This window comes from Vanacampus margaritifer, chromosome 14, assembly GCF_051991255.1.
Source record: "Vanacampus margaritifer isolate UIUO_Vmar chromosome 14, RoL_Vmar_1.0, whole genome shotgun sequence".
Classification (NCBI taxonomy): domain Eukaryota; kingdom Metazoa; phylum Chordata; class Actinopteri; order Syngnathiformes; family Syngnathidae; genus Vanacampus; species Vanacampus margaritifer.
In genome coordinates, this window is record NC_135445.1 from 7,340,179 (window position 1) to 7,359,515 (window position 19,337).

Consider the following 19,337-nt stretch of genomic DNA (forward strand, 5'->3'; position numbering starts at 1 on the left):
CCCCAAAAATAGATTACATACATTATACGCACAACAACCCATAAATTAAAACAGTTTTTGAAATAAATAAATGTTATTCCTCCACGCTACATAATTTCTATCCTCTAGCAGGATATTAGAAATTTGCTGAACTAAGTTCGCTATCATTCCCATTTTTCCCATTTTGTTGGAGCCTTTTACCTTCTAATCCCCAAAAAATAGATTACATACATTATACACACAACAATCCATAAATTAAAACAGTTTTTGAAATAAATAAATGTTATTCCTCCACGCTACATAATTTCTATCCTCTAGCAGGATATTAGAAATTTGCTGAACTAAGTTCGCTATCATTCCCATTTTTCCCATTTTGTTGGAGCCTTTTACCTTCAAATCCCAAAAAATAGATTACATACATTATACACACAACAATCCATAAATTAAAACAGTTTTTGAAATAAATGAATGTTATTCCTCCACGCTACATAATTTCTATCCTCTAGCAGGATATTACAAATTTGCTGAACTAAGTTCGCTATCATTCCCATTTTTCCCATTTTGTTGGAGCCTTTTACCTTCTAATCCCAAAAAATAGATTACATACATTATACACACAACAATCCCTAAATTAAAACAGTTTTTGAAATAAATAAATGTTATTCCTCCACGCTACATAATTTCTATTGATTCTAAGTAAGTTGCTAATGATATCTACTATATTACTGTATATCAGGCTGTGTGAATGTTAGAGAGGATTTATAAGAATATGAGGGAGCTGGGGTGGGGATCATTTGGTATTTACATTTTCATTTAATTGGATTACCACACTTTTCAATTGCGGCGTAAAAAAAAATGCCTAAGCTTGCACCAAATCTGTGGCGACTAAACAAAGCCAATACGATTCGCTGGTGTTACTCACTGTCTACTTTCTCCATCTTTCCGTCACGCTCGCCACCTCCATCCAATTTCCAGCTTTCCATCTTCATCCACTCTTCTAAATTAATCTAGCTAAAGGGTCTGGCTGTTGTACACTTGAGTAGAAAAGAGGCCACAAATTTGCACCAACTGTAAAACACAGATGCAATACAGACGTCAATCAATAGAATTAAACTGCACCAAAATACGGGAAACGAAAAACACTATGCAACCATGCTCAAATCAGATATTTCTTAATTATTGATGACCGTCTAGCCTCGAAAGACAACAACATTGATTTGTGTGGCCTATGTGTGAACTGAGAGGCCCCTTCTGTAGCAATTTTCTTAATTAGTGACCAAATCAAGGTGAGTGACAGGCCAGGGCAGTAAGGGAATCACCAGCTCAATAGGACGCATCTACAATGCTCAAATCTACTGGGACAGTTTTTTGGAAAGTGTCTTCTCAAGATATTTGCTTTCTAGCCATATCAGAAATATTCTCGTATCTAATCATTTATTCCTTCTTGATGTATTGCTCGGAGCTACGGCAAACTGCTTGATCTTCATTCACTGCAAGTACGTAGGAGCGCAATCAGATGGACCATTGTATCACACGTCTCGGTGTGATCTTGGTCTAATGAGGCTGGAAACAGCTGCTCTCGCATGCTTTTGTGAATAATAGATGCGATGGGGCCGCCTTTTGCACCAGTCATCGCCAGGTTTCCTCAGCCTCCCATTGCAACGGCTGATGGGAAGAAGGGGCGAAGAAAAAGACAGGAAAAAAGTGGCGGGGGTTGTTCGATAAGACTGACTGTTCATTCGATAGATGTTTGAGAGAAGTTGGGAGAAGGCAAACAAGGAGTTGCTCATGATGGGGTGACTCAGAGTTCGTGTACCGTTTGCTCTGAAAACGGAGACATGAAATTAAAAGATTCATTACATTACTGATATGAACCTCTCAACTCTTATGTACTGTTCGGGTCAAATTTGACGCACGTTGACAGCAACAAATAAATTAATACAATAAAAAAAAAAATGGAAGTCAAGTCAAAAAAAAATATTTACAAAAATATGTTCTGTGCGGCCCCACTATTCTAAAAACGCTATTGTGATTAACATTGCATTTGTGCAATATGAATTAGGACATGTGGTTGTTGTAACCTTTTGTCTTTGTCCCTTTGTTCTTTATTTTCTTTCATTTCTTTTTGTGAAACTGCAACATTCAGATCAAATTAAAACACATCAGTGCTCGCCTAAATAAACATATAAATGTGAGCAACAACCTGCGTCGCACGCGAGGCTAACGCTGGCTTTATCTTAGCTTAGCAGCTAACGGCTAACAGTATCGAGCTACTTCTAAAACTAATGTATCTGTACAAAGAAAGGCTGACGATTGAGAAGCCTAAAATAACCTAAAACACAATATACCACCAGATTATGAAATCGTCATTTCTACCTCCTGTGCTGTGTAATCTTTCAATCCAAGTCATTTGGCTGCTGCAGTGCTTACATTGCTTCGCCGCTAGGTGACTCTGTTTGACAGATGTAATAATGGCATGAGTGACATCTACTGGTACAGTAAGTAAGTAAGTAAGCACAGTTCATCTTATTTTACCAATAAATGACGGACAAAATGCAGCCAAATCTACCCATTATCTGTCTCTGGGGGCGGTCATTTTACCAATTTCTACTCAAAATGACATCACAGTCGCTAACAGTCAGGCAATGGCCAATCACGGCTCAGCTTGTGAACATCACATGACCAAACTAACAAAACAGGTGATCAGTCAAAAGCAAAGGGCATGGAAACGGCATCTTACTCTCTCTCTCTCTCTCTCTCCCTCGCTCTCTCTCTCTCTCTCTCTCTCTCTCTCTCTCTCTCTCTCTCTCTCAAAATTAAATAAATAGAGGAAAAACAGTTGGGACCAATCAAAAATACTAAATCAAACAAGTCAAGAATCAAAATAATAAACACTCACTCATTACCCAGGGGAAAGACAAAAGCTACTTTGCGTGTGACAGGAAGCTGACATGGAACATACTTTGTATGGATGGTGCATCAGAATTATTACTAGCCAGACAAACCAATCACATGCTGCCTTTTTTAAATTATTTCAAATCAATCACAATGGAATCCATACTTCTTTCTTAACTACAGCGCCATCTGCTGTATGCAACTGGGCACTGGTCCACTTGCTTGTTGTTATTGTATACTTACTGTATGTGTGTGCCCTGTGATTAATTAGCAACCAGTCTTAGGTGTACCCCACTTCTCGCACAAATTCAGCTGGTATCCACTCTAGCTCACACGCCAACCAAATTTGAACGGATGGAAATGCAAATGCTTTCGAAATTATGGAATAACTGACAAGGCAATTACATGTACGATGAAAGCTATTTAGACTGCAATTTGGAGACTCACTTAGATCACACACTGACAGCCTCTGACTACTGGTACGTTATTCATTTGCATGACTCTATAGCAGCTTTTAAGGCAGACATTTAATGTATTTAAAACACAAATAGATTTCCAAATGTCACATTGCAGTAAGAGAAAATGATTCACAGACTAACCCACCATTCCAATATTTCATGTTGCATGTGGCGTCAGCTGGTTTTTGTTTTGTGCTCAGGCCAAATAAATTAAAAGCAAATGTATAGATTTGCTACCATATTGGTGCCAATGAACTATGTTGAAGTGAGTTCATGCAAAATGAGCATACACAGTAGCGGCACACCCGCTGTGGGTTCAAGCAGTCGCACTCAGTCTAATAGAGGCACTCTGCTTAATTGACAGCTGTCAGTGATTTGTTTAGGTGGCGAGAAGCACCCTCAAGGGGAGGAGTTCTTCATTCCAATTTAACTGGCATGAATAAATCACGCAGATCAATCTCCATTTCTTCATGAGCAAACTCCTCGCTCCCGTGGCACAACTTTTGTCACTTGTAATCAGTGATGGAATGTCAGTTGGCTGCACTTATTTGTTTTCATTTGTTAAAATTGGATTCATTCATTAAATGGTTGATGAATTGATTTATTGTAAAATATATATTTTTTAATTCATAATTGATTACAAATGCAACGTACATGAAATAATATATTTCCATGCACACTTCCCTTATGAATAAAAAGTCTACACACCCTTATTCAAATGCACCTGGTTTGTATTGTATTATAATTTTGCGATTTAAAAAAAACACAAGGCCAAGACTAACCATTTTTAATATTTTTCAACCATTAGTGTGACCTATAGCCCGTACAAATTAATTGAGTTTTTATTAATTTTTTGTATCGTTTCAAGAAAGCAAAAATAAATTTAATACATTTATCTTATTTGACTTTGTTCAGAATAACCAATCACATACAACACTGGTTGTATTATATTCAATGTGGATTTTCAACACATTTGACTTGGCAGAAGCACACCCCAAAAAAAAAAAAAACGCTTTATGAAAATGATGCAACAACTTTGCAATCAGTTTAAGATGTCACGATGACGCACGTCACAACATTAATGATTTGGATTCTTCTTGAGATGTACTTCTGAGAACAGAGAGGCATACAGAAGCATCATTCAACACAACAAAGCCTTTACTTTTTTCCAGTCCATTCTTCTATGAATCCGTAAGAAATTGTTTGACGTAAATGGACGAGGAAATTGCCCGTGTGTGAGATGATTTGTCTCTCTAAAGCTGCATTTTATAGTTGGATGTTAATGTTTTTATTTTTAGCCCCTTACAAGAAAAAAAAAACACAGGTCAGTGCATGGCAGACTCACAACTTCCCAATTACATGGCAATGCAATGACAGAAAGTGACTGATGTTTGGTTGGTTACTTATTACATATATCGGTGCAACAGTAATCTATAATTCATTTCAATACAAAATAATCCATGCCTTATGATTGGTTGGTTGGTGACCAGTCAGGATGTACCTGGCCTCTTGCCCCAAGTTAACTGGGATAGGCTCCAACTCACCTGCTGTGACCCTCATCATGACAACAAAATAATGTGGAAAATAAAATAATCCATCATTTTACTGACTCTTACACACGCTTCACCATCCGGGTGCATGCTGGTCACTTTTCTTTTAGGATGACTAAGCTTCACACCAAGATGAGCGTTGCTGGTGCACTCTTGTTGTCTGCCTCGCATCTATGAGCTAATCTGAGATAAAGGAAGAGGAAAAAACATACATATGAATGGAAGTGAGATTAGATGGCTAAAGATTAGATTTTAATAAGATCCTCAGTCACACTATCATGAAAGGAGAAAGCACAAATATTGCTTTTGCATTTATCAGAATAGTGTTATTTTGTTAATAATCCCACAATATACTAACTATGATTCGTTAGATTATGATATCCATGTGTGCTCACCTGTTTTTTTTTCTTCCTCCTTTTCCCTCCTCCTCTTCTTCTCAGCTTCCACCATGCTGAAGAAGTCTTGCTCGGCTCTGGCGATCAGTTGCTCGGGAGTCTCCTCTCGTTCCGCCTCGTCCTCTCGGCTCTGTGCCGAGCGACTCCTTTCTTTCAGTCGCAGCTCCTTCTGACGAGCCTCCAGGATCTTCTCGCGCTTGGCTTCGCGCTCTAACATCTGTGGATGCACATTTGACGCAAGGATGCTTCTTGTTCTTCTGGAATGGGATCGACATATTCATCCATTTTCTTTGCCCAGGGATAGGCAATTGTTGACCACACTCTGAGTGGCCTCTTGATTATTTATAAAAATAAATAAAAAATTCAATTCAATTCAATCAAAAATAAATAAATAAAATAAAATAAAAATTTTAAATCACATGTTTCTTGCCTGATTAAAAATGTATTTTTACAAAGCTCAAAAATTATTTAAAGAATGCTGATCAACATTCAAGACGCGTTTTCGATGGCAAACGGCATAAATAGGGAATAAATCCTATTAACAAAATAAAAACACCCCAAATATTAAAAAACAGTTTTTTTAAATTCACTAATAATTTAAATAATTTGATTTATTAATAATTTGCAAGTGCTATACTGCAAATATGCATCAACTGAAGTTTTAAGTTGTAATTTCACTATTCACCACTAGATGGCAGACATGTCTTAGGTTCACATATACTGCTCTATACTACAATATGAGTAGTCCTAATAAGTTTTTGCGGATTTGGAATGATATGCAAGAGAAACATAATATCTCAATAATGTTAAAATTTTGAGCGAGTTGATTTTTGTGGAAAAAAATGCACAAAATTAGTTCTTGCACTTAATGTTGGTTTGCTGTTTTGTACCGTCCTTGAATGTTAATCTTGCTGCAGGAGAGTCTTTTGCACTGGGGGGGGGGGGGGGGAATCCCCCCCAAAAAATCACAGTATGTGGTTATTTTGATGTTTGCTTCAAACCCTTTGCTGTTGGTTAGGACAGTTGACATTTTATACATTACATTGAGAAATGGACTATGAAAAAGAAATATGTTAAGAGCGCGCATTTTCCACATTTGCACGTATTTTGTCCATATTTTAAAATAGCATTTTTGTCATACATCTGGTTAGGAAATGCATGATCTTCTGTTACCCTGTTGACATTCCACTTTAAGGATCTCACCTCAGCCATAAGACTCTTCTCATTCTTCTGGAGGTTGGACAATCCCGAGCAGATCTCCAGTATTGTCGCCGCACCCTGCTGAGAGCCGCACGCCACCAGGCGTCCGCTCTCATGCAGACGCAAGCTATACAGAGCTTCATCACACACCTGAAAAACAACACTGGGCTTGATTCTCTCACAGAACATGCTCTTAGGCTTTTAGGTGAACACGCGAGAAACGAATTTACCTTTACACTCAGCGTGGGTCCGTTCTGCTTAAACAAGACGTCCCAGATGTCCAGCACGCCATCCATCTTCACGGTGAAAAAGACGGAGGGTCTAACAGGACTCCAGCTGGCATCTGTCAGGCACGACATCTGGTAACTGATTGAAGTAAAGACATCAACGTGGGACTTGGCCGGGGAAAAAAAATAAGATGTGAGGACATAATAATGGCAGAATATTGTAGCACGAGGGAGGTTTTTTTTTTTTGGGGGGGGGGGGCACCATTACCAGGATCACCACCTGCTAAAAAAAAGAATAGTTGTTTTTGAAGAATACAGTCATCCCTACAAAATCCTAGTGATGGACAAATGAAGCTTCATGAAGCACTTGTGATATTTTTCGACTCCTCTAGATGGCACTCTCAGTTTAAAGATGCAGTGTAATTTTAAATAATTTCCATTGCACTAGCCTTTATCTTTAATCCAATAGCACCATCTAGAGGAGTGAAACAATATTGCAAGTGTTTCCTGACATCTGGTAACTGATTGAAGTAAAGACATCAACGTGGGACTTGGCCAGGGAAAAAAATGAGATGTGAGGACATAATAATGGCAGAATATTGTAGCCCGAGGGGAAACAATCACACAATTTTAGTTGGGGGGGCACCATTACCAGGATCACCACCTGCTAAAAAAAAAATAGTTGTTTTTGAAGAATCCAGTCATCCCTACAAAATACTAGTGATGGACAAATGAAGCTTCATGAAGCACTTGTGATATTTTTCGACTCCTCTAGATGACGCTCTCAGTTTAAAGATGCAGTGTAATTTTAAACAATTTCCATTGCACTAGCCTTTATCTTTAATCCAATAGCACCATCTAGAGGAGTGAAACAATATTGCAAGTGTTTCCTGACATCTGGTAACTGATTGAAGTAAAGACATCAACGTGGGACTTGGCCAGGAAAAAAAATTAGATGTGAGGACATAATAATGGCAGAATATTGTAGCCCGAGGGGGAACAATCACACAATTTTAGTTTTGGGGGGGGCACCATTACCAGGATCACCACCTGCTAAAAAAAAGAATAGTTGTTTTTGAAGAATCCAGTCATCCCTACAAAATACTAGTGATGGACAAATGAAGCTTCATGAAGCACTTGTGATATTTTTCGACTCCTCTAGATGGCACTCTCAGTTTAAAGATGCAGTGTAATTTTTAACAATTTCCATTGCACTAGCCTTTATCTTTAATCCAATAGCACCATCTAGAGGAGTGAAACAATATTGCAAGTGCTTCATGAAGCTTCGCATAGCTTGATTCACTCAGAAGGTATCACTGTATTATTTACGGGCCTTATTCACCTAATAGTTGGTGTTAATTAGTGATGGGAAAATGAAGCTTCATGAAGCACTTGTGATATTTTTTGACTCCTCTAGATGGCACTCTTGGTTTAAAGATGCATCCATCACACTAGCCTTTACCTTTAAATCAAGAGCACCATCTAGTGGAGTAAAGTGCTTCATGAAGTTTCATTTTCCCATCACTACAAAATACATCCCTGGTGGAGTAAATAAACTCGTGTCCTACTTGGTCCACATGATGGACGATTCCTTGATGTCCTCGGACCAAATTCGAGCCCTCCAGTCCCCCACAGTGAGGAAGTTTTTGGGGAAGAAAGGGTTCCTCTGCAGGGCATAGACAGGTCCATGGTGGCAGTTGTAGGTGCACACTATCTTCTCGGCTGGAGTCTTTGCCTTCCTGTTACAGGACACAACAATGCCCTGCTCGGTCCCCACCATGAACTTTGTTGGCTGGAGAGACAAGAGGACAATTTAAGAAACACATTTACTTTTACTCAGTCTACTAGCTTCGACGGAACACACCATGGTGGCTTCAAACTCTAAAGATATCGCTCCCATAGCCCGGTCCAGGTTCCCTTCCCTACCCAGGTCCAGAATTAACTGCTCTGTGGGCTCGCTTAGCCGACGGACATCCCACCACAGAACCTGGCAAAAATAAAAACATGGTTCAGTCTTTCTGGTTGAGGAGTCAAAATTTAGATAAACATCTCGACCTGTCCATCAGTGGATGCAGAGAAGGCTTCTGTCCCGGTCTTGGATTGCAACCAAATGGTTTTGTAGACCGGATCCCTGTGACTATGCTCCAGAGAGGAAACGTCCGTGGGCTGACTGCCTTTACGGGTGTCCCAGAACACTAAAACAAAACAAGTCTTAAGATGTTCTTCAATCGAAAAACTTGTCTGGCAGCCGACTTAGTGTGTACCCTGCCCAAAGTCATCTGGGACAGAAATTTCTCACACAGAGATTTACTGTTCCAGGATCACACTCTGGACTGTGCTAACTTCTCAATAACTGTACCACACACAAGAACTGATAGTGATCCATATTTAACACGAACCCACCAATCTGTCCATTGTAGCTCCCGCCGACGAGTGTGTGCGAGTCTTTTGGGTTGTAGTCCAAAGAGACGAGAGGAGACGCCGGCTTCAGAGTCAGCTCGGGTTTGTTGGGATTCTCTGGAAAACACAAATATCCAAGTAACTGTACGGTATCTTGACCTCTTTACATATCTGTCACACTTACCAATGTCCCATATGTATGCATCCGGGCTCATGTCTGTGGAGGCTTTTTGGAACTCGAGGCATGAGTAGGCCGCAGCCAGTTTCCTTCCTCCGTCTGGGTGCCAGGACAGACAGGTAACGGTTCGCTTCACCTGGTTTGGATCTCTGTTGAAACAATCCCAACTGTTACATCTAAGTGGAAGTCCGACATCCACAAATCAGTAAAAGAAAAAAAGAGCTCCTGTGGGGACAGTTTGTCATTAGACACCTGAAAACATTGATCGTTTTAGCAGATGGCGGTTCCTGAAGTTCATCCCGCGGATCTTCATTCTCAAAGTACTTTTGGTAGATGTCAACGGCGGTGTTCTGTCCAACACAGTGCGCGATAACCTGGAACCCACAGATATGACATTATAGAGTACAGGACAGCTTACGGGCTGGTTGAGGCAGTGTAGGGGCAACAGAGGGTCTTACACCGCCAAGCTGCGTGATGCTGTTCAAGTAGTTCTCATCCTTCTCAACCTTCTTCCTGAAACGAATGGTTTGCTCCATCTCTTGAGGGCTAATGTCTTTGGGCCACCCCCCTTCCACGTGGTTTATTCCACGGCTTTCTGATTCAAACCTCTCTGTGTTGACCTGCAACGTAAACACAATGAATGAGGTTAATGCACTAATTGTTTTATTATTATTGTTTATTTATTAAAATGAATTCAATTAAATATTCTAAGTTGTCAAGGTTGTGAACTGAGCTGTGAGCTATATATCGATTCTAATAAACACAATATTTGTAAAACTATAGTGAAAAAAACAATAAAATGACCACGGTATAAACAAAATTTTTTTTAAAATGTTTTTAATACAGAAATTAAATGGAAATTGGCCTTCTGACAAGTATTTTCCCAGTATTTAAAATGAATGCATAAGTTTCCCTTTTTGAATTAAACTACTCAAATAAATTAGCTTTTGACATTGTAATTCATTGAAATGGAGCTGTATTTAGCACTATAAATGTTCAAAGGTTAAAATGATGAAGCGAGAAGACTACCTGGTGCTCGGACATGTCCCTAGAACACTGTAGCGCCTGAACGCTGCAGCTTCTGGGCATGAACTGCTGCGCCAGGTCCGAGTCGGGAGGCACGTCCGCAAGCAGCTCCGCGGGGCTGTCAGAGAAGAGACATTGGCGGCCAAAATCCCTGCGGGGCTTCGTGTACTCGAGGACAACCTCCATCCCGTTCAATTCAGGCGAAAAACAACCACCGAAACTCAAGACAAAGACGCAGCAGGAACAAGCGGCGTCGTCGCCTAGCAACACCTTGAACCCGGAAGTGAGTACAGTCTGTCGGCGACGAGTTTCAAACTTTATTCAGTTATACCAATGAGTAATCTAAAATAGTCAGCGTGACGAGATTCAAACTTTATTCAAATCTACCGATGAGTATTCTAAAATGGTCAGCTGGTTATCTCTCTCTCTCTCTCTCTCTCTCTCTCTCTCTCTCTCTCTCTCTCTCCCTCTCACACCTCGTACAGTAAAGTATGTGTAACACATTAAGAGTATGATTGCCAATTTGTAAGAGTTGCCAACTTGGGACCAATAATTAAGAGAAGCTATCACCCCTGTGAATAAAGAAGTACGATGAAGGTGACAGAGAGGAGAGCTGAAGGAGGAATTAATGGCTCGTGATGCTACAGTCTCCAGGCTCTGTCTGGATCCGGAGGCAACAGAGGGAGCATCTGCTCTGGGCTACCGCGAAGGAAAGAGAGACAATTTATTTTGCTGACGGAGAATAAACACTCTAATTGAATACCGGTACTTGCATTTATTTATTTATTTATTTCATTTTCTTATCTGCTACTGTGCAGTGTAACTGTAGCCTACTGGAGTTACAATAGAAGTCAACCCAAAATGTTTCTTCACAATAATATGTTGTATGTGCCCCTATTAGTCTAAACAAGGCATTCCGATTAATACTGTGTTTGTGGAATTTTGACACATTTGTTCCCAGAATCTTAATTATTTGTTTTACCAAGACATTTTGGACGATTGTATGCTTGCAAATGAGTGGGTACAGATTGTGAAGAGCCAGCTCCACTTTCTGTAATAGAACCGATATTCCAAAGTGTACAATCTTGTGGAGGAGTGGAGCTACTTCTATGACAAATTCTTGAGCGACTAATGACAAATCTTGTTCAATCACATCATCTTTCTTCCACACCATAAGCAGAGGGCATAAATGACAAGGATGCTGGTGAGAGAAAGCGCATACAAATTAACACTGCTGGGACTTTTTTCAGGACTAACCAATGATAAATGTGATGAGTTTTGAACATTGGGACTTTCAGCATTCCATCTGGAAAGGAGGTTCACAAGATGGATCATGGCATGCGTTACTCCCACTTCTTATAGTAATCACCCTATGAAACTTGCCTGTTTCTTTAATGGGGTTTTTAATGATCAGTTTTTTTTTTATTTAGCTTAGTCTTTATTATTTTTTATTTTATTTTATATACAGTATGGAGTATTTGTGGAGTGCAAGATAGTAAAAAGATTAAGTGTAATCAAGTAAACAAAAATAATTATTTTTGCATGACTTTACAGTAATTGGCTACTCATATAAATACATTTAAAATAAACTTTGAAAACTCATGAAATTAATCGACAAAGATAAAAATGAAGGGCATTTTTGCTATATAATTAGTTTTATATATATATATATATATATATATATATATATATATATATATATATATATATATATATATATATATATATATATATATATATTTTTTTATTTTTTTTATTTTTTTTTATTTTAAAGGTTGGGGTCTTAATTTTGGACCGTTTCTGTTTGTAAACAAACAATTCAAAACAGACTCCTCCCCAGAGCCTGCACAAATCTTTGCCACCATTTCCCATTCCATTCAAGCCACACTTTTAATTTCACCTTGATCTGCTTTGGGAAACAAGCAGCTCCGGGACGGAAGCGCAGCGCAGCAAAAACTGAAATGAGGAAAGAGATAAACATAAAATTGGAAAATGTGTGGTAAAGACTTCACACATCTTTGATTTACCTCCAACGATATGAGCGCTGCCATCTTTTGCGAATAGTCTGCAAGTTCATGCTGAGGTGCTGTCAGTTGTCAACAACCTGCAGAGATCCAGATAAGAACATCACAAGGAGGAAGGGGGGTGGGGCGGGGTAGGGGTAGTCTATTGACCTAGAAGATTTATGAATTATTAATCTTCACATAAAATGTTCATGTATGAATTCATTATAAGGATTATGATCCCTGAAAGGAAATTCCGTTTTCTCTCTGACCCTGAACTGTAGTTAGATTTGATGTGTATCATTAGCCTAAATACTTCCGTGCATTTAAATACTGAAAATTGAATCATTGGTATTATTCAGGGCACAGTGCTTGGGTGTTTACATTAAAAACATTGTTTCTTTGTTCTTTCCTTGTTACCGCTATCATAGCTTGCTTTACTTGTCACCTGGAAGAGATTTAAGATTAACGTATATAAATTAGCATCATCTCAAAGCAGATGGCAATGGCGGACCTCCACCAAGTTCAAACTGTAAGCACACATTTAGTATGGTTTCATTTGTGGAGCTCCCTACTTAATGCTGGTTGTCCAATCCATAACAGGGCCAATTGTGACTGATTGGACCTTGAAGGAATGTACCAATTCATTACATTGTAAATGAAAACAGGAAGAAGAAAAAAAGTGAAAGGCAAATATGTTAAAAAAAAAAAAATCCTTAATCCAAAAAATCATGTTCTCCACACCTCAAATGTAAAACTAAAACATATACAAAGCTTTTTAAAGGTTAGCTTAATAGTAAACAATTACCTATTAAATAGTTTCCGCTATTAGCATACAATTAGCTGAAAGCACGTGAATGTACCCCAAGCAAGAAGTCAGTCAGTCCATAATAACTGATTAAAAAATGACTTTGTGTCAAACTGTATCCAATATAAGCTTCCATGCAATGTGAGACTAAAACACACTACATTATCTGCGAAAATGTCACCATATCTCAGAAAAAACATCGACCACGAATGACATTTAAACAAAGAAACAGTATTGAGTGCGATTTCTGTACACAACTCATGAATGCATACCTCATGCAAAAAAAAAAAAAAAAACGGCTCTATAGACTGAGAGTGGAAGGATTAGCAAGTGGAAGTCATATTTGTTTGGTGAAGGTTATTTTCACAGCTGTTTGTGTTTGTGGATGCTGTTGATGCCAGCGCTCGCCCTCCTCCCCTCGGGCTGCTAATGCAAGTTTTTAGAGCCACTCTGTGTTTATGCTTCCAATGAAGGACGGTGCTACACTGTGCTCTCATTTATACTAGCTCACTTTTTTAGTCATTTAATGGCACGCTTAAAGCAACTTTAAAAATGATCTTCACAATCACTACTACTAAGAGATATTTAAGATGCAGTACAGTGTGTCCGGCACAAGAGGTTGTTGGTTTTTACTCAACACTTTTAAAGGCTTGGTGGAAAACTGCTCATCCATTTTATCTCTGTGACCTTATTTTGGAGTAAGAGAATATCAGCGCTTATCCCAAGACACTTTAGAATGCAATAACACAACAATATTAAAAAAGGCAATAGTCTGTTTAACAACATGAAATCCAATATGGTTTTATGTCCAAACGGAGAAACTTCAGCTTCCTCTACAGCGATTTCACAGCATGCGAATTTAAAAAAGGGAGAAAAACATCATGCTGCTGTGCTTGGTTACCAAAAAACTAAGCCTGACAACTGCTGTCCCACTGCATAAATGTACTTGAGTGGCTTTTACAGACCCAAATGCCATCTAACGTTTTCAAAAAAAGTTAAGGTGATCTAAATTTCCATTTTTGGCAACACACACTTTCCCTTTATTGTTATTTTGGGATACATTGATTGATTGCCTCAGAACTTTCTTGTATATGTGCCTGTTTATTGACACACATATCTGATTTTGTTTTTTTTGAAAAACAAGAAAGTTCAGCCTTTTTTCTAATTGGACTTTTTACCCCCATTTGAGTATTGTATATTGTATTTACTTTGAGCATGTGTTCTACGTGATTAATAGTCACTAACAAAGATGCAATGCTGTGCTTGAAGAGCTTTTCAATGGCTTTGGCAAATAATCACACACAATAAAACTGTTTTTTTGCTCTCGCTGTTGGTCCTCATTCTGTCTCCCTCACGCTTAAAATGATAGTGGGAGTGAATGAAAAAAAGAAGAATGCCTTAATGTCAGAAACGGAGATCACTCTGTTATTTATGAAAATAATAATGCAGTCTTGCTTTCTACCAGGAGAGGTCACTGTACAAGCAGCTTCAAGAACTGAGGCCATTTCCGTCCAGGGTTCAAAAGCTTCATTTGCCCATCACTACATATACCAACCTTTACAAAAGGAAAGGAGATATAGTACACACAATCTAATATTTAAATTTTGTATTAACAGGCAGCTGACGACGTTTACAGATAGCAAAGTTGTGACTTTCATCAATATTTACTCAGAAAATAAGGAACCTCCAAACATAATCGCCATTTGGTGACATACAATTACTGGCAAACGGAGGGAATAATCGTATTTCAAAAATAAATAATAAAGAGCGCGTAGAGCCAACCCTTTCACATTCGTGGAGTTGTTTGGAGTTTTTAATGGTCGCAATAGTGTTTGATTTCATGTTCAGAAATACAAATACATGTTTTTTTGATCAGTATAGCTATCATTATTTGATCAAATTAATTATATAAACCTTTTTTGGGGGGTCAGAATCGTCAATGAAGGCAAGCATGTTTGAAGCAAAAGAAAAGATGTGGTTCAATACAAACAAAAATAAAATGATTAAAAAATATATTTCCATAAATTGTTAGGGAATGGTCAATTCCAAAATCAATGCAAAACATATTGTTGGGTTAATTTTTTCAGAAGTAAGCTAGCGACTCACCTGATTAAAACTCGTTGCCTATAAAATAGTCTACTATGAATTTTAATTATAATTATATATATTATAATTGATTACATTTTGATGTATCTTAAAATACAAACACAATACACTACTTAGGTAAAGATGTCATAGTTTGTTTGGGTGTACCATTTGGAACAATGTACATTCAAATGAAGAACATTATGGAGGCTATTTTCCCCCCAAACATTCTTTCATTCTCTCTAGTACATAAAATGAAAGAAAATGGAAATGAAAATTCGGAACATAAAACAGGCGTGTGACCCGCCTCCTTCCTCGACCCGCTAACAGGTAAAGTTGAAATAAAACCCAATTTGGGGGGGGGGGGGTTAGACACCTTTCTTTAAATTAATTCCTGCTTGAAGGTGGCTTGAGCGTGTCAAATTGGTGTTTAGGTTCTACATTTTTTCAATACGAAGGCAAACAAGTTATCGGAAGTCGCGTCCTTTGTTTGCCTTTTGTCACGGCCGCGCGCTCACGTGAACGCGCTCGCGTGCAGGTGTGCTCTACACCTCAACCTAGCTTGTGACGGGAGTCCTCAAACTCAAATGTCTTGTTGACTCAGTAGGTTTACAAATACGACAGCCGAGTTTTTTTTTTGTATTCTCAGAGAGAGAATAATAAACTCGTATCTGGCTTCCCTGTCTGGTGTAACAGGTGGCATTTAGACGGCTATATTTGCTAGTTTCAGCAACGACAAAGGCAGGATTCGGTGATTATGGCACATGCAGCCAGAGGCATGGAGGAGTTTTTCAAAACGGTTAGTTGCAGCTATTTTTTGTTTTATTTGTCTTTTGTCACGTCAGCTGCCTTGACAATTGTGTGTGGACAGGTAGGAGAGCTGAGGAGCCTCATACAAAAGATGCGCTGTCAAATGGACGAAGTGGAGAGAAAACAAAGTGCCCATCTTGCTTCCTCGAACCCAGATAAAAGTAAGTGATATGACGTTATTGTGTGTCTGTTTTCCCTCAAGTTGATGCTCCATCTCAATGACTCAAAAGCCGTAAAGACTTGTTGAATGATGCCTACTGAAGTTAATAGCTTGTGTGTTTGTTGAAATAAAATAGACATTTTGTGAACGCTTGTTTGGGGTCAGTTGTTGAGAGTGCTATAGTTGTAACGCAAACCCAAATCCTAAGCATATAGCTACTTGAAGTATCATTTCCACTCACTGTGCTCTCATCATGGGTGCACTCTTAGGATGCAGAGAAGAGCTGGAGCTGCTTAACAACAAAATCAAGACTGATGCGAACTTGTTCCGAGCCAAGTTAAAGAGTAGGTGCCATTTTGCTTTAAGTTGCACAAGTCAATTTCAGTATAATGTGCATGGTACAGTTTTGTAAATACTTTGCCTGCCTAATTTCTGTATAGAAATAATTTTGTTGATGTATTCTCTTAGGATGGTAAATTTTGTATTTTCATTTGCTGTAAGCGATAATTTTAATAACTAAGAAAAATCACTTTTTAAAATACATGATTTATTCCATGCCGATATAGTTCATCTTTAAAATGAGTTTCCCCTTTTGAATTTTACTAGAAAAATAAATTACAACATTCTAACGTCTTGAGATGCACCTGTAGATTACTGATGCCCGGGAGCTGCTGATTACACAATTTTAACCCTAAGAGTTCACATTATTAGTAAGTATACTAGTTGCGTCATGGTCTTACATAATACTGCAATTGGGCTGTTTTGTGTTTACAACCGTGACCAATGTTGCGTTGCACTTCCTCATATTCTTGGTTCCAATTTTAAATGAGCAAATATTTGTTTTGCAAATAGTGTAGGCGAGACAAGGAAAACGAGTCTTTTAACAGTTGGTCTCACTGAAAGTAACCAAACATTTCTACTTAACCATCTCAACGTTATGAATTTTTCAAATTAAAATGAAAGGTACAATATGAATGTGTTTCTCTAGCATTGCAGGATGGTTTCCCAGCAGACTGCAGTGGCAATGGTACCTCCGTGATGCAACGTATTAACAACAATCAGGTTCTGGAGCCGCTATTTATTTATTTATTTATTACACGCCTGGTGCACATTTTACAAAATAACGAGTATCAACTTCTTTTTAACTGCTGTTGTTCCTTATGCCAGCACGCACACCTGACTCGGTGCTTTGCTGAGATCACGACGAGTCACCACAACAAACAAGTGGCCTTCAGAGAGAAATGCAAAGCCCATATTCAGAGGCAGCTGCAGATTGGTGAGTCTGGGACATTCCCCCGTTCTCCTTTAGTAGTCCACCCATGCAGATTTGTGTAAAAAGCACGGATTAGTCGGGGTTTTTAAAACTACAACTGCATCCAGCTATTGTTCAAAACGCCATGAGGACAACAGCGTCATGGTCTTAATGCTTTAAATTAACTTTTTTTTTTTTATGTTGGAGGGAGCCTAATCTCCGTTATTCATTGAAAATCTTACTAATTCGCTATTTCGGCCAAAAACATTTGGGATCTTGGTACCAAGAAACTATGCTGAAGTCAGGGAAGAAGCTTCATTTACAGTATACAGGCCACAGGCCTTGTTTACTACAGGTATGCTTTGCTGCCATCTTGTGGCATTTCTAGGCATTTTTTTTTTTTCTTCAAAACTGTTTTTGTCATTGTATCTATTATTTCCTCCAGCCACTCTCATGGAAGTTGTATTTGCAGTAAAGCACAGTTTAAACAATCATGAATGTCATGTATTTAATGTGTTCTGCCTTCCACTCAGTGGACAAGTTGACCACAGATGAGGAGTTGGAAGAGATGCTGAACTGCCACAATGTGACCGTCTTCATATCTGATGTCAGTTGGCTGTTAACTACACATACACAGTATCTGAAATATTTTCTTTTTTCATTTTCGGTTTGCTAAAATCTTAAATCGATATGTTTAGAGTAGTAAAAGGTAAAACGTTTCACTCTTCTTGCTTCCCAGATTGTTGACTCTGGAGCTAGTATTTCCAGCAAGGCACTGAGTGAGATCAAGTCCCGTCACGAGGACATAATTCGCCTGGAGGCAACCATCAGAGAACTGCACGAGATCTTGGCCGACACCGCCATGCTCCTGGAGAATCAGGTGGGATGGATATATATATATATATATATATATATATATATATATATATATAGATATATTTTTTATTTTTATTTATTTATTATTATTATTTTTTTACTACAGTATCTCAGTTAAATAATAATAATTACGATTATCATTATTATAATGACGTTCAAAGTGAAACCATTTCTTTCTCCTTCCACCAGGGGGAGTTGGTGAACAGCATAGAAAAGAATGTGGCAAGTGCTGCAGAGTATGTGGAAGAGTCTAAACAGGAGACCCACAAAGCAGTGACATACAAGAAGAACCCTTACAAGATAGTGTCTCTGCCGAGAATCTTCAAGTCCTTCAGGAGGAAAACCTAAGCCAAAACAGTCACAGGTCCAAACACCCCAGACCAAGACCACAATAATGACAGAAATAATGCTCTGGTAATAGCAGTCAAATTGAAAGGCACATGAATCCAATTTTTTTTTTTAAATAATAATACAAAAGACTTATTTTACATTTCAAGAAAGAGCTGTTGAAGACCTTAGGCCTCCACATAGGTCAAATTTTAAAAAGGATCGGGATACTGCAAACTGCAAGAATCAACCTGGTGTTCTGTGTTATCACTGACTGTCCAGTAGGTGGCGTCAGAACCCTAGCACTGTGATGTGATGTGATGTCACTTCACCTTCCCCGAGCTGTATTGCAGTGCATTTAAGCACTTCTACCATTCACTTAGTACAGTATATATGACTCACTAGATTTTCGGTTTTATATTTCCTCTGCTGTCAACCGTCATGATGAAATAAATGTCATTTTATTGTGGGGGAAACAATAAAACACTTAACGGACTGCTTCTGAGTGTGAAGTTGCCTTAAACGTTCTCCTCATAATGCAGGAGATTGAATCCTATCAGGATTATTTAAATACTAGTTCTTTCGCAATGTACAGTTACTGTCCACGTATGAACTTTTCTGCTTCCGCTCTTTGATGTAATACAAGCAGTGCAGTAATTCAGTTTCATGGCTTGTCCCTGCATTATGGGAACGCTGCCATGTTGAACC

The 19,337-nt window shown here is 38.5% G+C and overlaps 3 protein-coding genes across 5 annotated transcripts in view; 1 reads left to right on the forward strand and 2 right to left on the reverse strand.

Moving 5' to 3' along the window:
* LOC144034146 (matrix metalloproteinase-17-like) overlaps positions 1–2,604 on the reverse strand; it is an 87,141-nt gene extending 84,537 nt beyond the window's left edge. For 2 of the 3 annotated variants that reach the window (XM_077542709.1, XM_077542710.1), the window contains exons 1-3: positions 2,515–2,604; positions 2,356–2,431; positions 902–1,047 (exon numbers count right to left, since the gene is read on the reverse strand). The gene's annotated coding sequence lies outside the window, so the exon portion shown is untranslated. The remainder of the gene's footprint in view (positions 1–901; positions 1,048–2,355; positions 2,432–2,514) is intronic. The other variant, XM_077542711.1, reaches the window with a different exon arrangement.
* A 1,611-nt stretch (positions 2,605–4,215) lies between these two features.
* dnai2b (dynein, axonemal, intermediate chain 2b) lies at positions 4,216–10,494 on the reverse strand. Its single transcript, XM_077542451.1, has 12 exons — positions 10,312–10,494; positions 9,741–9,902; positions 9,535–9,656; positions 9,289–9,431; positions 9,108–9,221; positions 8,760–8,899; positions 8,569–8,691; positions 8,273–8,496; positions 6,708–6,843; positions 6,481–6,627; positions 5,278–5,494; positions 4,216–5,065 (listed from the first exon to the last, which is right to left on the reverse strand). The coding sequence occupies exons 1-12, from the start codon at positions 10,492–10,494 to the stop codon at positions 5,061–5,063; spliced, it is 1,716 nt and encodes a 571-aa protein (XP_077398577.1). The 3' UTR covers positions 4,216–5,060.
* A 5,175-nt stretch (positions 10,495–15,669) lies between these two features.
* Positions 15,670–19,125, forward strand: LOC144033983 (syntaxin-2-like). Its single transcript, XM_077542450.1, has 8 exons — positions 15,670–16,003; positions 16,076–16,175; positions 16,444–16,518; positions 17,163–17,236; positions 17,342–17,450; positions 17,960–18,033; positions 18,166–18,306; positions 18,492–19,125. Exons 1-8 carry the CDS (start codon positions 15,962–15,964, stop codon positions 18,648–18,650), a joined length of 774 nt encoding a protein of 257 aa, XP_077398576.1. The 5' UTR covers positions 15,670–15,961; the 3' UTR covers positions 18,651–19,125.
* The last annotated feature ends 212 nt before the right edge of the window (positions 19,126–19,337 follow it).